This window comes from Penicillium rubens (assembly GCF_028828025.1).
Source record: "Penicillium rubens strain IBT 27055 chromosome Unknown utg000003l_segment0_segment0, whole genome shotgun sequence".
Classification (NCBI taxonomy): domain Eukaryota; kingdom Fungi; phylum Ascomycota; class Eurotiomycetes; order Eurotiales; family Aspergillaceae; genus Penicillium; species Penicillium rubens.
Genome location: NW_026890601.1, coordinates 5,212,535 through 5,232,818, shown reverse-complemented (window position 1 = coordinate 5,232,818; position 20,284 = coordinate 5,212,535). Strand labels below are relative to the sequence as shown.

At 49.8% G+C, this 20,284-nt stretch overlaps 9 protein-coding genes across 9 annotated transcripts; 2 read left to right on the top strand and 7 right to left on the bottom strand.

Moving 5' to 3' along the window:
• Nucleotides 1-35: 35 nt before the first annotated feature.
• On the bottom strand, nt 36-3,005 carry N7525_008213 (uncharacterized protein; the record flags this gene model as incomplete). Its single annotated transcript, XM_002568643.2, has 3 exons — nt 36-74; nt 131-2,396; nt 2,458-3,005. 3 exons carry the CDS (start codon nt 3,003-3,005, stop codon nt 36-38), a joined length of 2,853 nt encoding a protein of 950 aa, XP_002568689.2.
• Nucleotides 3,006-3,755: 750 nt separating this feature from the next.
• On the bottom strand, nt 3,756-4,061 carry N7525_008212 (uncharacterized protein; the record flags this gene model as incomplete). Its single annotated transcript, XM_061214332.1, has 2 exons — nt 3,756-3,782; nt 3,870-4,061. The coding sequence occupies 2 exons, from the start codon at nt 4,059-4,061 to the stop codon at nt 3,756-3,758; spliced, it is 219 nt and encodes a 72-aa protein (XP_061068763.1).
• A 1,998-nt stretch (nt 4,062-6,059) lies between these two features.
• N7525_008211 (uncharacterized protein) lies at nt 6,060-7,456 on the bottom strand (the record flags this gene model as incomplete). The annotated part of the gene is made up of 2 exons (XM_002568641.2): nt 6,060-6,082; nt 6,148-7,456. The coding sequence occupies 2 exons, from the start codon at nt 7,454-7,456 to the stop codon at nt 6,060-6,062; spliced, it is 1,332 nt and encodes a 443-aa protein (XP_002568687.2).
• A 1,182-nt stretch (nt 7,457-8,638) lies between these two features.
• N7525_008210 (uncharacterized protein) lies at nt 8,639-8,992 on the bottom strand (the record flags this gene model as incomplete). Its single annotated transcript, XM_002568640.1, has 3 exons — nt 8,639-8,669; nt 8,733-8,832; nt 8,893-8,992. The coding sequence occupies 3 exons, from the start codon at nt 8,990-8,992 to the stop codon at nt 8,639-8,641; spliced, it is 231 nt and encodes a 76-aa protein (XP_002568686.1).
• Nucleotides 8,993-9,353: 361 nt separating this feature from the next.
• Nucleotides 9,354-10,836, bottom strand: N7525_008209 (DUF1479 domain-containing protein; the record flags this gene model as incomplete). Its single annotated transcript, XM_002568639.2, has 2 exons — nt 9,354-10,520; nt 10,576-10,836. The coding sequence occupies 2 exons, from the start codon at nt 10,834-10,836 to the stop codon at nt 9,354-9,356; spliced, it is 1,428 nt and encodes a 475-aa protein (XP_002568685.1).
• A 1,005-nt stretch (nt 10,837-11,841) lies between these two features.
• Nucleotides 11,842-12,905, top strand: N7525_008208 (uncharacterized protein; the record flags this gene model as incomplete). The annotated part of the gene is made up of 3 exons (XM_002568638.2): nt 11,842-11,893; nt 11,945-12,186; nt 12,246-12,905. The coding sequence occupies 3 exons, from the start codon at nt 11,842-11,844 to the stop codon at nt 12,903-12,905; spliced, it is 954 nt and encodes a 317-aa protein (XP_002568684.2).
• A 410-nt stretch (nt 12,906-13,315) lies between these two features.
• N7525_008207 (uncharacterized protein) lies at nt 13,316-15,052 on the top strand (the record flags this gene model as incomplete). Its single annotated transcript, XM_002568637.2, has 5 exons — nt 13,316-13,374; nt 13,430-13,509; nt 13,574-13,928; nt 13,988-14,216; nt 14,267-15,052. The coding sequence occupies 5 exons, from the start codon at nt 13,316-13,318 to the stop codon at nt 15,050-15,052; spliced, it is 1,509 nt and encodes a 502-aa protein (XP_002568683.2).
• A 621-nt stretch (nt 15,053-15,673) lies between these two features.
• N7525_008206 (Bax inhibitor-1 family protein) lies at nt 15,674-16,638 on the bottom strand (the record flags this gene model as incomplete). Its single annotated transcript, XM_002568636.1, has 3 exons — nt 15,674-16,271; nt 16,348-16,418; nt 16,486-16,638. 3 exons carry the CDS (start codon nt 16,636-16,638, stop codon nt 15,674-15,676), a joined length of 822 nt encoding a protein of 273 aa, XP_002568682.1.
• A 469-nt stretch (nt 16,639-17,107) lies between these two features.
• N7525_008205 (uncharacterized protein) lies at nt 17,108-18,750 on the bottom strand (the record flags this gene model as incomplete). Its single annotated transcript, XM_002568635.1, has 5 exons — nt 17,108-17,530; nt 17,600-17,991; nt 18,048-18,239; nt 18,291-18,552; nt 18,631-18,750. 5 exons carry the CDS (start codon nt 18,748-18,750, stop codon nt 17,108-17,110), a joined length of 1,389 nt encoding a protein of 462 aa, XP_002568681.1.
• Between the last annotated feature and the right edge of the window lie 1,534 nt (nt 18,751-20,284).

Here is a 20,284-nt window from a genome sequence, read left to right as displayed (position 1 = left end):
CACAAAATGATATCTGGTATATGAGGCTAGACGGCTTAGGCCCTCCACAGGGCATTAACTTGCTTTCTCCGAACCTGTGCAGAAAGATAATTAGCAAATGGACCTGGAGATATTTAGATGGAAAACTTACCATCGGAGCTAAAACGGCGACACCCGCTCCGAGTGCCACCACAGTGAGGACGAGTTGCAGCTTGGAGAAGCTCTTGCCGAGGATATCAAATGCCTGGCTGGGCGTGGCTCGTGTACCGTAAATATCGCTCCCATAAGCGAAAATAAGACTGGTACTTTCCAAAAGGGTAGGGCGGGAGAGCACGGCCTTGATGCCGGCGACATCACGCGTGTGGGAGAGGTACCACTTGCCATCGAAGTCGAGGTAGGGCGCGTAGCGGAACAGGCCTTCTTCGGCCTCAGCCGTAGTGGGGTCACGGTCGACAGGGCGGCGGGGATCAAGGACGGGGCGAGGGATGCCGACGATGGAGTTGGAGGAGGGGAGAGTGCAGAGAAGCTGTCGGGTGGTGATGCCCTGGCGCGTTTGAGTGACGGCCATGTGGGAGATCGACTCTGGGATCATGAAAGCCTGGGAGATGACGTGGGGCAACGGGAGGGCGGCCGTGCTGGAGTAGTTGGTGGCGGAGTCAAGGACGCCACGGTCGTTGGGGAAAGGGGATTCGTAGAGCTCCGAGATGACCAGTTGGTAGCCCTTGGCGGAGGACTCGCTGCCGTCGACATCGCCCCAGAATGAGTAGGCGAACCAATTCTCGGACATCACGGATGCGATGGGCTGCGTGGAGTCCACGCCCGCTTGGGTGGTTGCATGAAGGACCTTGCCTGAGACGCCGTCCAACAAGTAGAAACTGGCGGTATGAGTCTGCTCGTTCACTGCCGTCACCAGGGCGAGGTTGGGGTTGAGGTACTTGTAAAGGACCGAGCGGTTTCCAAGGACCTTGCCAATAGATGCAACAGGATCATGCGCAGGGCGAGCCGTTGCGTCGACAACCTTCTCTCCTGAGGGCGGAACAAACTCCCACACAGGAGTCTTGTTATACTTGGCAAACCAGCCGAGGACTCGGCCATCAACGCTGGTGGTTACTAAGAACCCATCTTCGTTGGCAAATGCAGTGACCGGAGTACCATCTTCACGGACACCGACGGTGGCCAGCGAACTTCCATCCTGCACCTCGAAGACAGCAATTGAGTGGAGTTTGCTGCTAGATGGTTCGATGCGTGAAACGATCTTCCCGGTGGACACATCCACAGTCACAGAGCTTCCATCGTCGGGGTAGATGGTCGCAACTCCTGGCGAAGCCAAAATAGCCTTCACATTCCACTGGGATGTCTCCACTGCCTGGACGCCCCAGGAAACGGCGCCGTGCTTACCAGTGTCCAAGGCATACACACGGCCGTTCTTGGTGGCAACAATAACTGATCTGGCAACTCCAAAGCTGTCCAGGTTGGAGACTTCGTCAGTCAAGATACTGCTCAGAATGCGCTTAGGAAGATCCTTCAGCCAGTCGGGTAGATGCTCCAAGTCCCGAACATGACGCTTCACCCGGTGTAGGTACGCGCCATATAGAGTCTCGTGGCCCTCGACTTCCAGCTCATGAGCTAGATCCTCTTGGGCATCAGTTTCCGCCCAGGTGGCAGCGACAGCATCAATGAGACCCTCATGCCGAGTCCACTCGATCTGGCCATTTCGGATAAGTTGCCAATCTCCGTGCTTCCGGAAGAGCGCTGACCTAACAGCCACAGATTTTCCTTTGGCAACGACCTCGGATACTGAGTGAAGGGCAATGTCAGAAGAAGGCTTCTGTAGATCCCATCGTCCCAGAATTCCATGAGAGGCGGACGATACAACAACGGCTTCCAAGTCCGTGATCCGGGTGAAATAGACATTAGCGTCAATGACACTGGCTGCGACCGCCGACTGGCCAGGCAGATAGGGCAGCTGATAGGCCTTGGTGACCTTGGCAGACATCAAGTCCACATGGAAAACCTCAGCCCAGGCTCCGGTCACAGTTTCAAAGTGGACCAAGAAATGAGGCAGAGCGTTAAGCTTGCGGGGAGCGTGGACTGTGATCTGTCGAATTTCGGAGCCGGAGGTATTGTCAATGGTGATAGAGTTGATCTCCTTGGTACCGATAACATTGACCTTCAGGGACTTTTGCGATTTGTCGGTCCAGACGATGATAGGCGAGGCGGAATTAGCGCCCACATAGAGGACGGACTCCGGGGTAGCCACATCAGCCTCAGAGTTCAGAATCTGTTGACGGGTCTGTTGTCCAGTCAATGGATCCAAAACAGTGACCTTGATCTTGAAGCCCTTCAACATAGCCGACTGGAGAGAAATATAGAAGACCTCTGTGGAAGAGGACGACACCTGGAACGGAACGTCGCCGCTAACAGGATAATTCATTAGCTTAGGACTTGTTTAAAAAAAAGGCCAAAGACAAAACCAACCTTGTATCCTTGAATTCCCATACAGTCTTTCCAGTGTTTCCATTCAGCCGTCTTACAATTCCGGCACCCTCGCTAGCAACCACAGCAACTGTATCTCTCACTCCGGATGTCGCGGTAGCATCCTCGAGCTCCAACAGCTCGAGATCGCCAACAACACCCTCAGAGACACGATTTTCCCACCCAACCTTGCCATCCTGTGCACTCCAAGACGCGATGTAGTTACCTACTGCACCTACAATGGCATCGTTTCCATCTAATCCGCGCAAAAGACCCGCCCCATACGCGGGAGAGTTCACCGACCGCGAGATGTTCTGCCGCCATACGAGCCCGCCGTCGCGGGGGTTCACGGCACCTAGGAGCAGCTTGTCGGATAGAGTATAGAGAAGGGAGGCATTTGAAGCTGGGGATGGCTTGAGAAAGAAGGTCGAGTCGGGGGATGGGGTGCCGAGGAGAGCGTGGTGGAAGTCGATGTGATTGACCTCATCAGGGTAGATGGCCGCCGCGGGTGATAGGCACGCAGCGAAAAAGAGCGCCGCCTGGAGCCGCATTTTGACGAATGGCTCTTATTGAAGCATTGAAGAGGGGAGGTGGGAGGGATGTAGAATGGATGTTGTCAATACAAACTTGGCGGAGTCCGGGCGGTGATAACCCCCCAGATCCCAGGTCCCCATAAATTCCTTCTACATCCATCGACGTCCACTCTTTTGGCCTTGATGGTATTATTAGTATTATTACTTCGTATAAAATTCCCGCACAATTCCCGCACCCTAGTCTTTATAACTACCTTTGCCCTGTGGCACTTACCTACCTCTAACTTAGGCTGGACACTAGACAGATCTAACAAGGAAACTCGATCCAGATTAGCACAGCTCTGCAGCCCAAAGACATATATAAAAGACATCTGAGAAGACATTGTAAAAAAAGGCCTTGAATATAACGCCCATTAATATCATCTATCTCCATCTCGAGCTACTCTCAAGCTAAATGTTATGCCGTCATGAATAGAAACAGAAGGCTCATAAGCCGGTTATTCTTGTATTTGTGGGAAATTGCTCGATTCACTACTGTAGATCCTATAGTGTAGAGACCTTATAGAGTACATGTAGTGATTGTGAGTCAACCAGGTTTAGCTTAGAAACAATCAACAACCAAGATCTAGAGTGTTCGACTTTAGAAACCAAAGTAATTGCATTCAAAAACATCCAGATCTTGACCAGACTCGAATTCCCTCACATAGCTCCCCCACTATATCAGCCAATTTCTAGTAAAACTAGAGCCCTTAATTACATAGATTGAAGCTAGCTAGGAACGGGGTTTGCCAGTCCCTATTGCTAGACTAGTGAGTTTGCAATACTGTAGGCATCACTATTAGAATGACACAAGAACCTGAACAGGCGACTAGCTCGACTTACATCAAATTCCGCCGAAAGGGCTAGCATCTCGTTATCCGTTGAAATTCGCACGAGACTGCAGGAGCCATTAAATCCAACAAAGGGCTTGCCAATCCAATCGTTCGCACTGAAAAGCGGGAGTATTGCGCGAACAGCTCCTTTATCAATAATCAGCTGGAATCCCCTAAGCGGCCTCTCTTGGAGATCAATCATTATTTGATTTCCTGGAAGGCGATAGCCAAGGACAGTATTCGGCGTATCACTAGGATAAATAAGCTCCAAGCCGGCGATAAAGGTTTCTCCTAAGTCTGCGTCTGAACGTAAGTCCGGAAGAAGAGAGATGGCGAGTCCCACAACAGCCCTAGAGAAGGGGACTGATTGAGTCAATGGTGAATGCTTGCCATAACATCTTTGACACTTGTGATTAATCGACCTCATGGTATTCCTGCCACAATTCATCCCGCTAGCAGCTTTTTGCCACTCTATGTCAACACGAGAGAGCAGAAGATTCTGTCCTCTGGTCATGATACAAGCATTCCTCAGCCATCGGTTTTGCCGCCAATGCTGTCTTCTAGCGCGGAGCTCAGTGTTTGGTTTAAGAAATTTGTGAGTACAGCGATAAATCAGTCGCCAGTCTTCTGCGCACTGAATACCTTCAGTGAGAAAGGCAAGATAACCTCTATCGCCATGGATGAAAAACCTTGTTTTCCAGAATGTTTGTTCTTCGAATATATCTGCCATAGCCCTTGAACAGAGTCGTAGATTGAGGAAGTCCACAGTTGGCAGGTAAGCTGCAATTTCCAATCTTATTTCGAGCGGGATCCGTTCAAAGTAATGTGAATTAATAGAACTTCCACGTATACCATATGGTCCCTTCGTTTCTGGCAAGGCCCGAGCAGCTATATGGAAACCCACGCGCCGGAAGCATTGAGCGAAGGTCGGCGGTTTGGATGCAAAGTCTGTGATAGGCCAACATTAGCAAATGTTACATATTCTTACTGTAGGAATACAAATAATGAAACGGACTCACCCATGGTGGTGACAGAGCGCATATCCTCATGGCATTGCAAGGACCTTGCCCTTAGGGTTTCGAACAACTTTTCCAGGCTCAATTCACCACTTTTTGAACAGCTTCGAAAGAAGCGGCCAACAACAATGATGAATCAGAAATCCATTGGGTGGATGTGGCTGTCCTTTGGTGGAGCTCTTTAGTAATTTGGCAACCTCGTGCCATCTTCCTTCGTATTCGTGGCCCCCACATCCAGAGATGTCCGTCAGCTCAACGCCTGATGCAGTCAAACGAACTAAGCACTATTAGCACTTCCAATGAACAGGAAATTCACAGAAAGCTGGCGCACTTAGAAAGCAAGGGGTCGATGAGATCGGTAGGCCGCATGATACACAAGGGCGACGGAAGATCCTATCCTGGGTTGAGGGCATTTTAGGTGTCTTGAGGTCTGACTTCCTCGTCTTTAAGTTATTTTCCGGACACTGTGCGAACCCTCCAATCGAAATCTTTTCGGTTGTTTGTCGCTTAACTTAGTCTCGCTATCATGATTGCATCACCATACAGAGAATAGCTAGTATATGGCATAGGTAGTTTCCGCATACACCACCTTATTGTAGAGCAAGGAGATTTAGCTCCATTGTAATAACAACAGACCACAATTTACATAAGAGAACTTCCCCTTACTCTCCAGAGAATTGAGATCTGGTCGGGGAATGAATCAGTGGCGGTACCCAGCGTGGAGCTTGGATGCTTTATAGGATAAGGTCTGCCCACGGGTTAGAGAGGCTTAACTAGTTTTGCTTTTTATATTTCCGCTCGCTTTGGCTGCATAATACTACCCAAGCACACCCATTATATCTCCGTCAAATTGAAAGCTTAACAATCTTATGGATTAGCCATAAGGCTATACCGTGTAAGTAAGTAGTAGAATAAATATATAGTCCTCGACTTAAGCTGGCTACGGCCCCTACTTTTAGCATAATGTACCCTTCGAAGTAGACCAGCCTATCATAAGACTGAACCTGTTATCTCCACGAAAAAAAACCAGACAATATCTAGCTCTAGCAGTAGATATTCTTGATCCACGAAACGTAATAGATAAATCATATATTGTGCCTTAGTATGTGCTAGTTTCCGAACAATACATCCCAGCAAAATCGCTCATTTCTACTGGATGCCTTATCTGACAGTGGAGAACGACTTTAGTTGCGGTTGTTGAGGAATCCTAAAATCACACGTAGGTTAGCATATAATTCTCAACGCCTTCCAGCAAAAACAAGAATCACGAACCTTCAGCCTTGTTCAGCAGCTTGCTACCAAGGCTGTCGCTGGAGGTGTCATTGTTACCGCCATAGCTATCCTGGTCGCGACCAGAGCTAGACTTGTTGCCATAGCTGGAGGAATCGTTGTCACCGTAGCTGGACTTGTTGCCGTAGCTAGAGGAGCTGGTGTTGCTGCTGCCATAGCTGTCCGAGCCCCGACCAGAGCTGGACTTGTTGCCGTAGCTAGAGGAGTCATTGTCGCCGTAGCTGGACGAGTTCTTGTTGCTACCGTAGCTGTCTTCGTCACGTCCGGAGCTGGACTTATTGCCGTAGCTGGAAGATTGGTTGTTGCTGCCGTAGCTATCCTGGTCACGACCAGAGCTAGACTTTCCATAGCTGGAGGAATCGTTGTCACCGTAGCTGGACTTGTTGCCGTAGCTAGAAGAGTCGTTGTCGCCGTAGCTGTCCTTCTTGGATCCATAGCTGGAGGAGTTGTTGTTGCTGCTGCCGTAGCTGTCCTGGTCACGACCGGAGCTGGACTTGTTTCCATAGCTAGAGGAGTCGTTGTCACCGTAGCTGTCCTTCTTGGATCCATAGCTGGAGGAGTTGTTGTTGCTGCTGCCATAGCTGTCTTGGTCACGACCGGAGCTAGACTTGTTGCCGTAGCTAGAAGAGTCGTTATCGCCGTAGCTGTCCTTCTTGGATCCATAGCTGGAGGAGTTGTTGTTGCTGCTGCCGTAGCTGTCCTGGTCACGACCGGAGCTGGACTTGTTTCCATAGCTAGAGGAGTCGTTGTCACCGTAGCTGTCCTTCTTGGATCCATAGCTGGAGGAGTTGTTGTTGCTGCTGCCATAGCTGTCTTGGTCACGACCGGAGCTAGACTTGTTGCCGTAGCTAGAAGAGTCGTTATCGCCGTAGCTGTCCTTCTTGGTTCCATAGCTGGAGGAGTTGTTGTTGCTGCTGCCGTAGCTGTCCGAGTCACGACCGGAGCTGGACTTGTTTCCACTACCATAGCTGGAAGAGTTGTTGTTGCTGCCGTAGCTGTCTTGGTCGCGACCAGAGCTAGTCTTGTTGCCGTAGCTAGAGGAGTCGTTGTCACCGTAGCTAGAGGAGTTGTTGTTGCTGCTACCGTAGTTGTTCGAGTCACGACCGGAGCTGGACTTGTTTCCATAGCTAGAGTCGTTGCCACCGTAGCTGGAAGAGTTGTTGTTGCTGCCGTAGCTGTCTTGGTCACGACCAGAGCTGGACCGGTTGCCGTAGCTGGAGGAGTCGTTGTTACCGTAGCCGGAGCTCTGGTTGCCACTGCCGTAGCTGTCGGACTCGTTGCGATAAGACATTTTGGTGGGAGGTTTAGTTTGTGATTGGGGTGAGAAGTTGAATTGATCTCGGAGGGAAGAGGATATAGAATGATGATTTAGAAGGTACACTGTTTATCCCAACAGAAGGCGAACGCTTTATTTATCTCTCACCAGGAACGGGACCAGAATCGAATAGAAGAGAATCGCCGTTCTAAGCCCCTCAATGACAACATGCGGGCAATCAGGGCGAGCAGGGGCCAATGATCGTGGCACGGCGCAGCTAGCATGTCCAGAGCTCACTAGTTGCGTGCTTATTTGGTATTGATTGCTCGAACCTTGTGAGCCACTTTTCAGCTTGTGTTGCCTAATCCAGGATTGACCCCATAGTTGACCCATATTTGACCCCAATGTTGTGATATCATCCAATCTACGAATAGGGGGGTCACGCCATAGAGAAAGCCACACCGGACTCTGATTTGCCGGTCGAATTATATAGTTATTTTTCGGAGCCGGACTTAGCCGGAGTGCTGGGAGAGTTCATTCCCCCTCATTATTTGGCCATATCATGTGTACTATTGTACAGCCAAAGTCATATTGCAGGATTTGATAATATGTAGGATGTTTCTATTCCGTAAACACAGGTGCAAAGTAGCCCTGGTAGCCCTGGAGGTCCTTCCAAGGTTACCTAGGTATTTCTTTTTTTTCGGGCAAGGCGATAATATAATGAGATGGGCCAATCATAATGCAAGATCTGGCAATTCCGGGTCCACTTAGGCAAGATCTACCGAGATCCGCACTATTGATTTCTATGGTAACATGGCGAATTTGTCTCCGAGCTCCGCCCGTATCTATGGTTTGTTTTTGACAGTCCATGGTTCAAATGAAGATCCCTTCTCAATCAAGCTGACCAGGTGGCTGAATATGTGGCTTTGCGAGGTGGCTGTGCGCGCAGAAACCTTCCTTGGCACCTACCCCTCTTCGATGTCCTCCGTACACCTTGTTAGACAGCCGGACGCGTTGACAGTGACTCCGTACTGAATCTTGCCATTTTATGAAGTGGGTTCAGTAATTAAGTCGCTACACATAACTTGTATCAAACAAGGTATAGACGAGTTTAATTAGGTCGGCCTGTCTATGTTGTATCCTATCTGCGTAGTCTGTCTGGGTATTCATTCACTCATTCCCCCCAAATATCATTGTTGCTCGCATCCAAGGATTCGCTTAGTTGGAGACCTTGTCACTGACGGGCTTGCTGTATTGTAGAACAAAATGTTAGCAGTTATACAAGCCCAAGGAATTTCGGGTTGTCACTTACCCAGTAGCCTTCTCGTAGGCCTCGCGGGCACCGTCGGTGATCTTCTCCTGCATGTTGCGGTCGATGTTGTAGCCAGACTTCTTGACACCCGCGGCGAAGGCTGAGATAAAGGCTTGTCAGTCAAAAATCCACGTTGCGGAAAGTACAATAAAGCACTCACCCTTGTCGACGTAGTCGTCATTCTGCTGGGCGCTGCTGTCGGTGGGCTTCTCCTCCTTCTTGCCGGTAGCGCTGGAAACAGCCTTCTTGACGAAATCCATGGTGATGATGATTGTTCAAATTATTTGCGAACTTGACAGAACTGGGTAGAGAGGGGAGGAAAAAGGAAAATAAGTTTATGTCGGGGAATCCATCTGAGTAGGCAAAAGCTGCCCCGCTTCTGCCAAGATTACCTTTCGAGTGGCGATTCGCCGCGGAACTACCCCGATAGTACGGAGTACATCATGGTGTGTTGGGCTAGCCTCGATGATAACTGACGAACCCTAATATTCCGTGCTTTTCAAATAATTTCATGTCGAAAGTAATAATCATAACTTATTTTCAGATACAAGTTGTTATACACAGCTTTGAAACGACCTTGCAAATAGAAACTCCAAAAATGCCATCCCAACCAAGCAAATCTTAAACACCGAAACAGGCCTTATTGGCAGACCGGATAGCTTCCTTTTCACCCTCGCTCATGGCATCGGTGATCTCCCAGGGAGTGTTGCCTAGACCCATAGCACGCTGACCCTCCGGGCTCAGCGCCGACCAATCCATAGCACCCTTGAATCCGGACTCACCAGGTCCACCAGCACCTGGGAAATCCCACGGGGGTGAATAGTTCTGCGCAGCCTGACGCTGCTTAAGAAGGTATTCGACATTCATATCGCACAGCGGGGTAGCGGGAATGTACATCACACTGGAGTCCTGGGTACCACGGTGCTCCTTGTCCACTGAGTGAAGAGAATCGCAGTGCCAAGCGACAAAATCACCAGGAGCAACTTGCGGTACTGATACCATAGTCGACTCGAGATCGAGATGCGGGTGCGTGACCGGGTTATACTCCTGGCAAGCGCCAGGTACGGAGCCCGGGAATGTAGCATCCAAGGCCGGTTTGGAGGTCTCGGGGTCGAAGAAGGGACGCAGAATGGTGTACGCTGTGCTATGGTTGATCATGGGGCAGACATGGAGCGAGCCCTCGCCGGGCTTGGTGTCTGACATGGAAAGCCAGGCCTGGAAGAACCGCAGCATGGAGCATGCTCCGGCACCGTTGTATAAGTCCATGTTGGCGTTCAGACGGTGTCGCGCATCCCAAGCGTCGTACTTCTCCCAGTTCCCTTCTAGGATCTTGGTGTAGACTCGAGAGTACTCGGGGTCCTCCCAGCGCTCGAGGGAACCGCCGTCAATGTGTGGACCGAGTGTGAATTTTGAGTCACCTGGGTCGCGGATGCGGAGACGATCTCCGTAAGTGAGCGGGTGTGTCGTTGAGATTCTGCTGTCTGGGTCGGATGAATGCCACAGCTTCTGCATGAAGCGCTGGGTGTTGAGCATGTTGTCGTGGCCGCGGGCTTCGGCCTGCGATGGTGTCCAGTATAGCTCATAGACAGCTGGGGAGTCAGCCGGGAAGGCCTTGACTCTTTCCTTGTTGGTGGCCACATAGTCGCGAATCCGCTGCTTATACTCTAGGGCTTGGTCCCGCGGCATCACGTTGCGAACGACAACGCTGCCTCGGTGGCGGATCTCCTTTAATGCGGCGTCAGACACCTTTCCAGAGATCACATCAGAATAATCAATTGATGGTATAATCTAATATTTGAATGTTAGTCTTATGCTCCGTATTGCGTGTTACATGTGCACATACGTCGCTACCCTTGGCCTTGATTTTTTGCACTTCTTCATCCAAGCTAGGAAGCAATCGCTCCCAGCTCCTTGTGATTGCATCCTTGTTCTTCTCAAAAATTCTCGCCTTCAGCTCCTGAAACCGTGCGGGGAGAGGTTCCGGCTTGTAGTCGGGCCTTAGGCTGGGGAAGACTGATGAGATATCACCGGCAGCCTTGGTTGTTTGGGCCGAGGTAGAGGCCGCTCGGACAGCGGATTTTGAAATAAATTTTGACACCGACATGGCTGAAATGAATTCAAGGATTGTATTTCAACTTTGCGGGGAACTGCACCACTTCTTTATATGTGTTTCGTGGGGAACACAGCATACATTAGTCCAGTCGGAATTATACTATAAACAGTAGTCGAGCCGCTGTCGGAAAGAGCGATGTGCCGGGTAAATTACTTTATTTGGGTAGTTACCCGACAACCGCCATTCGCCATGACATCAGTCTGCAAAGAACCATCCATAAGGCTAAAGGTGGCAATAGTAGAGATAACCTTGGAAGTTTTCTCCAAGCGTTCACAGTTTGAGGAATTCCGGGGCACGCCAAGTCGGCGTTTTTCAAGCATGGTTCCGGTAAGTAGTTACTTTGCGAGGAACACTACATGCCATACCACGACACCAACTGCGGCGCTTGAAGCTGTGCTGTGCTGTCTTACTCAAATGATATGGCCAATTGAAGTTATATGTGCTGCTGTTTGACTGCTTTGGCAGAGCAGGTCTACCGAAGATCTCCATATGAAGATACATATCTCGTAGAGCGTTCCTATGCTTGACAAGTATACCCTTTCAAGCAATTATCCGAAGGCAATCCACCTGGTTTCCACAGTTTTCACTAAAAGCCGAAGGCAGGCGTACCGAGCCCTACTCTAATGTCCCACTTACGGAATCCCGGCATATACAAGCACAGTTTTATGTCGAACAATGTACGTACATAGATATTATCGTATATGTAAGTGAGCAGGATAATCCCAACAAGTGGGGAACTGATGCCAGACGACCTGATGCCCAAGGAAATAGGAAATGTACTGCCATTGGGCCCATACGACGTACAGGAATCTCGGCCGGGCTCGGTCCAGTTTCCCCTCGACGGTTAAGTGCTCTTCTACCCCGCGAGGCCTAAAAATGGGGACGGAATGCGCTGCAAAAGACCCCGAGCAAGTTCCACAGGTCCATTTCCTGCATAAAAGAGAGCAGAACCCCCTTACTGGAAGCTGTAACCCATTAATCGTCAATACTCTAAACATGGCTCTCTCGGTGAAAGGAAGATCTGCTATTGTAACTGGAGCTGGTTCCGGTATGTCTCTTGTATCGTGCATATCACACAGCTAGCTTACATTGTAACCAGGTATCAACCTCAGTTTCGCCAAATTGCTAGTGGAAAACGGCTGCAATGTCCTAATCGCAGACCTGGCCTTACGTCCCGAGGCGCAAGTGCTAGCCGATAAGCACAAGACCGGCCCCGCACGAGTGGTCTTCCAAGAGACTAACGTGATTGACTGGGTCCAGCTCGAGCGTATGTTCGAGGTTGCGGAGAAGGAGTTCGGCGAAATTGATATTGTTTGCCCGGGCGCGGGAGTCTACGAACCGGTAAGACAAATGCAATCCCGACAAAACTACAGGACTAACTACAACTACAATCCATATAGCACTGGAGCAACTTCTGGCGCCCACCTCACTCACCTGAAAGCAAGGACTCGCCCTCTGGCGGTCGATACGCTTTAGTCGATATCAATGTCACCCACCCGATCCGCACGACGCAGCTAGCGATTGCTCATTTCCTGAACCACCGTACCAGCGGCCGTCCGAAGCATATCGTCCATATCTCCAGCATTGCAGGCCAAAATGCAAATCTCGCAGCCCCGATCTACTGTGCCACGAAACACGCCATCAATGGCCTCGTACGGGCGCTTGCCAACCTCGATAAGGAGCTTGGGATCCGAGTCACGGCCGTTGCCCCGGGTGTCATCAAGACCCCGCTCTGGACCGATCATCCGGAGAAGATGAAGATGGTTGATGACAGTTCTGATGCGTGGGTAACACCCGAAGAAGTAGCGGAGGTGATGTTGGCGCTTGTGCAGCAGGAACAGGTGAGCGAGATTATCGGGGACCGGTCCGGTCGTGGGCCGCAGTTCAAGGTGAGCGGAGGTACGATCCTGGAGGTGTCAAAGACAGTGCGAGCTGTCGGTCAGTTCAATGATCCAGGACCTGGTAATCGGCCTGGAAACACGGCGTCGGATCACCGTGCCGTTGAGGAAGAGAGTTATCAACTCCTGTCGCAGAAAGGATGGGGATTGCCAAAGCTATAATAAGTCCAAAGCTATAATTAGTGTCAGATTGTCAGATTTTCTGGATAATTGGATATATAATCCGACAATGATTCTAACATCACAAGTCTTAATTGCGGTTGTAGTAAATGTAGGAATGCAAGGTGTTTCACTTTTTAGGTAACAAAGGGTCCGAGGAAGCGCCGGTCATGTGTCATCCCGATAAGTCTTGGAACTTTGGAAGCTTTCAACTGGCCGTCTTTCCCTCCTTAATTCCTCCCTGTTATTTCCCATTTTTCAGAGACCTTTCTTTTCAAAACTACTACACTCCCTCTCTTTACTCCCTCTCTTTTGGTTTGATCTCGGCCCCGCTGGTAGCGGCCGTTAATTATGCTTTGCGCGCCTATCTTTGACCGATAACACCATTTCCGCCACAGATAACCAATATTAAAATGGAGGAGGCTGCGATCGGGGTTAGTCCATCTGGGGGGCACCAGAATTTGCTGTGGAGGTAGGCTGGAACATGAATTCTTGATGTTGATGGAAGCTAATTCGGATTCCATTAGGCGTGTAGCCCGCGGAAGACCTGGAGATGTCGTGGGTGAGGCCAGCTGGTCCAGTAGCGTGATCAATCTGGTCAATACCAGTAAGTGCGAGGAGGCGCACAATGCATTACGGTGCTCCGATTCTGATATATTTTCTCACTGCAGTCATCGGTGCCGGTGTGCTTGCGATGCCCCTCGCCATCTCCCGTATGGGAATCGTCCTCGGCGTCTGCGTGGTTCTGTGGTCTGCAACCACCGCAGGGTTCGGCCTCTACCTGCAATCGCTATGCGCACTATACCTAGATCGCGGAAGCGCCTCATTCTTTGCGCTATCGCAGTTAACATACCCCAACGCCGCCGTGGTCTTTGACTGTGCGATTGCGATCAAATGTTTCGGGGTCGGCGTGAGCTATCTCATCATCATTGGAGATCTCATGCCGGGGGTGGTACAGGGCTTCGTCGGCAGCGAGCCAGCATATGATTTCCTGGTGGACCGCCATTTTTGGGTTACGGCTTTTATGTGCGTCGCCTTGTGTATTGTGCCGAGCTGAGGGTGAAGTGCTGACCATTTGATTTTAGGTTGATCGTGATTCCCATTTCCTACCTGCGCCGTTTAGATTCGTTGAAGTATACTAGTATTGCGGCATTGGTGTCCATGGCCTATTTGGTTATCTTGGTTGTGTACAATTTTATCCTAGGAGACACTAAGGAGGATCGAGGCCCGATTCGCGTGGGCCATTGGGAAGGTGCAATTCCGACTCTCAGCAGTCTGCCAGTTATCGTCTTTGCGTTCACTTGCCATCAAAACGTACGTCTCCGAGTTGTGGCCCGTCGGTCCTTTTCTAACAGACGTTCCAGATGTTCTCCATTCTCAACGAAATCGGCAATAACAGCCATTTCCGCACAACTGCCGTGGTTTTTGCGAGCGCCGGTAGCGCAGCTGCAACCTACATTCTCGTTGCCATCACCGGGTACTTATCCTTTGGCAATAGCGTAGGCGGCAATATCGTCGGCATGTACCCACCAGGCGTGTACGCAACGATCGGCCGCGCCGCAATCGTCATGCTAGTAGTCTTCTCTTATCCACTACAATGCCACCCGTGTCGAGCCTCAGTCGACGCTGTTCTAAAATGGCGCCCCAAGCCACAAATCATCGGCACAGAGAGTTCTCCAAACCGACACCCACTGCTAGGCCCGCGCGGAAACCGCACGCCAGAGCCAATGAGCGATCTGCGCTTCTCCGTTATCACAACCACCATCTTGGTCCTGAGCTACCTAGTCGCCATGACCGTGTCCTCCCTTGAATCTGTGCTGGCATACGTCGGGAGCACCGGCAGCACGAGCATCAGTTTCATTCTCCCAGGCTTGTTTTACTACAAAATCTCCGCGCCCGACTCACCTGCCCACCAGGGCTTAATGAAAGAGGACGATGAGGCAGAGGATGATCTCTCGGAAGATGATGACTGCGACGAAGGCGAGGGTTCCCTTGCTCGCTCATTGACCGAGAGTGGCCTTCTGCTCCGTGGCACCCGCCACTGGCGCAAGGCACTGCTTCGCCGACTCAGCCTGGCATTGGCTCTCTACGGCTTCCTCGTCATGATCGTGTGTCTGGTTACGAACACCTTCTTTACAACCTCGCATTAATATGCCCCTTTCCTTTCTGCATAAAAATCCTCTTCCCCTTGTTGTTGGCCTAGGCCTGGTCTTGTCGTGATCTGCGAGCCTGCCGTATCCCGTCTGAGGAACTTTTGTTCCTTGGCCTTTTCTTGCCCGTTCACCAGGCTCATTTCTCTTTGCATATTCCTTTTCCTTTGCGCGTTGCTCTAGATGTTCGCCGTGATGTCTACACTATTGAGTATTGCTCCTTGCATGGTTTAAATTTCATTTGATTTGGGTTGTCCATGCTGGGCGTTTGGAGAATTGTATCTATTCGACTATCTATTTGACTCGGTTGCTTAATTTTATATTGGTTGGCTGCTGATTACTTTGCTTCAGTAAGGAAAGAAAAGGGAAAATAGGATGCAGAACGAACTTATACGGAACAGACTTGTAAAGATTCAGATATGAAGGAGAAGTGTACAGTAGAAAGCAAAACAAGCAAGGCCTGATGTAAAGCAAGAAGACTCCCATCCGAAACTAGTTCTGAGAAGCACCAAAACCCAAGCCTGTTAGTCCAGCATTTCCTCGACGCCAGGATCTGCTAAAAGCAGGCAATCCAGGCAAGATCGTACGTATTCTACCAACCCTCCGAACTCCAATGCGTAATTAATTGTTGTTGTTAGCCCCGTTCAGGATCCGCAAAATGGACATGAACAGATTAAGCACATCAAGATAAAGCGAGATCGAAGCAGCAATCTCCTCCTCAACATGATAGTGCCGCATAACCAACTGCGTATCAACGAGAATATAACCCGAGAAGATAAGCGCACCAAGCACACCATAGATAATCTCAATAGTGCTGTTGAACGGGATGAACATAGCCACGAACCCGAACAGGATCATGAACCACAACGCGCCGAACAGGTACGGCATCCAGTCGGTGAAGTCGTACTTGGTCTGACATGCGAAGAGCGTCAAGGCGACGAATATCCCCAGTGTCAGCGCGAGCGCTTGCACAACTACCCTCGCGTCGTAGAATGATGTCGCCACGCTGATGGAGTATGCTTCGAGGATGGTGAAGCCGGATAGGAAGAGGAGGTTTGCTGGGTAGGACTTTCGCTTCCAGAAGGTTGCGAGCATGAAGCCCAGAGCGCCGAAGACGGAGATTATCATCAACCAGAAGTTGGACTGGATCCAAGTGCGGTAGGAGTCGTTGAAGAAGGAGATTGAGCTGAGGATCGTTGTGAGGAGGAGTTGAGCAGTTCTGGGTGCGTTAGTAGGAAGGTTCCTTGTATAACCCATGCGCTTGGGTCTGCGTTTGTGGATCGTGTTGAACTTACAGAATAGAGTACACCTTGCGCACGAATTGCATTCGGATGTCAATAGTGCCTTCGGCGACGGTGCCTCCGAACTAGGCGATTTTGTCAGCTTCCATCTTTTTGACCGGGTGTGGATCCTCCACATGGCGCAAAGCATACCTTGAAGTCATCGGGCATATTGTCACCCTCACTGCGAGGCGCTGGCTCCGCTGGAGCTGCTGTAGCCTGGTAGGAGGGAGGGGCTTGGGGGTAGGACGGCTCATCTAAGGAGTCCCGCTGAGGAGCGGGTTCATATCTGGTGTTTGCAGCCATAACTGTAAATTGGGACACGTTTGGTCTCTCGGCACTGGTATAGAGCGTTGGAATAGATCACCGACAAAGAGAGAGATGAGTGAAGCCTGGAGGTGGAGCCCCTATGATGTGATGGGTCACGTGTGATAAGCCAAATATGGGGGCGAACTGCTTACGTTTACACTTTGGTGGGCCGGGGTAGATGGACCTCGGGAGGTTGGAGGTCTATGAATGTAAAACAAAGAATATCTGAAGGAAAAGTGCCACCCTTCCGCTGAGAACACAATCTGACATCCAACATCCCAACAGCTACCTTATAGGTCTGCATCAATATTGATTTCAGACAATCTTAATACCTTAATTACCAGATATGAGGAAAGTCTCTGAATTGTATGACATTTCTAACACGCTTCAAATATATATGTAAGTACTTCTAATGCACTCGTGTAAGACATAGCAGAAAGGACTCCATCCTCTAGACGGCACCGGTCTATACAGAATTTGAATTGTCCGCACAGGACCAAGCAGCTGAACCGCCGTTCGCCTTATAGCTTTCCATGATGCTGACGACAGACCCGTATGTTCCCGCGATCATCATGAAAGTACCAATAACAACGACGAAAACACTCCAGCAAACCATAGCCATCCACCTCGGGGATCGGTTGATCTTCCCCTTGCCCCAGTTATCGTACAGCCACATGCAGCCCATGGGCTGGAAACACATGAATGTGCCGAGCAAAGCACCAATAAGCGAGACGAGACTGTCAAAGACGGGAATGGCGCTTGCAATGATGTAGGAAATAAGACCGACTCCTGCGGTGCAGCCGATCCACGAGCTCCAGTGCACCATGCTGTTGGAGGTGAGGTGCTTGGAGCCTCTAAGCGCGCGGACGAAGATGAATTTTGCGGGTAACTATGAGTATTGTGTTAGTCCATAATCGAGATAAAAAAGACTGAGGGGACTGAGAGAGGAAGTGCTTACATGAACAAATAGCATCACAGTGACCAGAAGGCCGGGAATGGCAAAGCCATAACTGATCTTCTTCATAGTCACACCAGCGGAACCAAGTGCAGGCGAGGCGACGTAAGAACCGCAGAAATAGTAGACGACAACACCGATGGTAATGTAGACAGCAGTCACGGTGCCTTGGCAAATGACCAACGAGCGAGTATAGTATTTCGGGTCACGCATCTCCGATACGATGGAGAAGAAAGCTGGTGTACCGGCGTAGGCGAAGACCATCGAGGCCACGGCGGTAATGGCTTCGCTGAAAGTGGGATTGGCAACGAGCTTGTAGTCGGATACCCAGATTCCCTCTTGAGGGGCCAAGACCGGGCGGTCCTGAACGCCGACAGCGATGGTGACGATGAAGACTATAGTAGAAATCGGTTAGGGTTATGCTATTTCCTGCGAGGTCAGGGAGACTTACTCGCAATGAGAATACAAACCAGACCAATCCATGCTAGCCAACTGATTTTTCCGAGCGTTCGAATACTGGCGAAGGCAATTCCCGAGACGGCTGCAACAGCAACATAGGCGGCTGTGCATGTGGCATGGGTTGAGACGGCATTGAGGGCGATTGAGAGACCGAGCATTCCTGAGCCGGCGACGAAAATCCAATCTAGAGCAGGTTAGAAATGAGTCTATAATTGCTGGGATTGTAGAGACGTACATAGGCAGAATACAAAGCCGAAAACCTCACGACCGATCACACCAAACATCAAGAAACCTGCATCGTCGATTCCATAGACTGAACGATGGTTGAGCTTGAACACGCCGACCATGTAGTCGGACCACGTTGTAATGATGGCAACAACCAGGAGGCAGATGATGCCCGGAATGAGGCCTAATGTATCAAAAGCGCTTGGGATGGAAAGGACACCGAGGCCGATTTGACTCTTCATCATGAGGATCACTGTTCCTGCCCATCCTACCTAAAGAGGGTGTCAGTTTTGGCCCAATTGAACTTCTTATGGAGAAAGAAAAAGAGAAAAAGAGAAAAAGAAACATACATTTCGGTAGTTAGGTCCTGATTCGGTGATTTCTCCAAACACATCATCGTGGTTATGAACGGGACTAGTATGGATATCATCGAGACCCTCAAGGTCTTTTTCTTTTTTCATATCCATCATATTGTAGAATTAGGGAACGGGGAATGTACGGCGGAGACAAAACTGGGTCTCGGAGTCTGCGGGACACGGCGCCGTTTATAACCTCTCTCCTCATATCACGGGCTGCCTGATATATGGGGCGCCCAGAACGACAGATAAAAGGCTAGTCAATTGGAGTCAATGTAGGGAACGGTGACTCGCCACAATCCTTAGTAGTGTGGGTACTTGGGATATTCGCGCACATTATGTACTAGAATGGGGATCATACGCCGAGTTTCAGGACTAAAACTGCAGAGATCCACTTGAAACTGGGGAAATAATTAAAATTATTTTTATTCCACAATTGTACCATTGAAATATTGCAGTTAATCTGCCTGGTATGACGACAGGTACGTGGAGACCATGTGGAGAAGATCCTTTGGAAGAGAAAATGGTTGGACACCCAGGGATTTCTCCATCGCTACCCCATGGGGGGAAACGCGGAGAAGTTTGGAAAAAGTGCAACCTTAAAACTACGTTGCAGAACGACTCTTCTCTGGATATCCATACGTATTTTAAAATAAGAGAATATACGTTCTATCTTATTCTTTTCGACCCTTTTTCCAAGCTTATCAAGGTTATCAAGGTTATCCTGATACGTTATCTCTACAACCATTGCAAAGTTTAACTTGCATTTTCGCTCAGATACGCCCGGTGAAACTGCCATTATCTAATTCACCAGATAAGCTGAAAAGCTTTGGCCAGTGTTCTACGTCAGCGTCGTACTACATTGAGGGGTTTTAAAGGGGAAAAAAGAAAAAGCAAAAAAAAAAAAGAAAAGTAGAAGAACAGGGGGCTTAGGGGGGCTTAGAGGGCTTTTCCAAGGTTTCTCTTGGCCAAGCCCAACCGCTTCCCGGTCCCTTGGCCACTGAGGCATTTGCTTCCGTGACCGGCAACAGTACCCGGTCGCCACTAAAGTGAACTTTGTATATTGCAGGCATCACAACTTACCTATTGTAACACATAATTCAGATATACCTTCTTTAGCATTGGTTAGAATAATAATATATATATAATCGCCCCTTTGGTCGATACGCGAGAGTTCGATCGTCGGCCCCCGGAATACCGAAATAGGAATCTGCGCATATGCCAACTACAGACCGTGCTGTGAATCTATATGAAAAAGATCAGGCCATATGTGCGCCCTGGAGTATCTCTACTCTGGAGGGAGTAACGGAGTACGAAGTCTCCGGAGACAAACCTTCCAATACGAACCCTATCCACCCTCTACCGCTGTTGTGGAGCTTCGCCTTTTTGGCTCAAACTAGCATATGGGGCAGCAGAAACGTTGAGAGACGGTACGGAGTAGATAGGATTCCAACGCTAGTTTAGTATGATCCACCCCTATCATTCCCTATGTTATACTCCGTCCTCCGTTCTTTCAATCGCATCTTCCAACCCTTGTCGGTTCCCGCTTCTAAGTTGGTTTCCTCTCAGAAATGTTCTAGAAGAGTCCGTGAGATGCAGGATCCATGCATGCAGTTGCCTTCGAAAAACAATCCTGCCGGAGATAGCC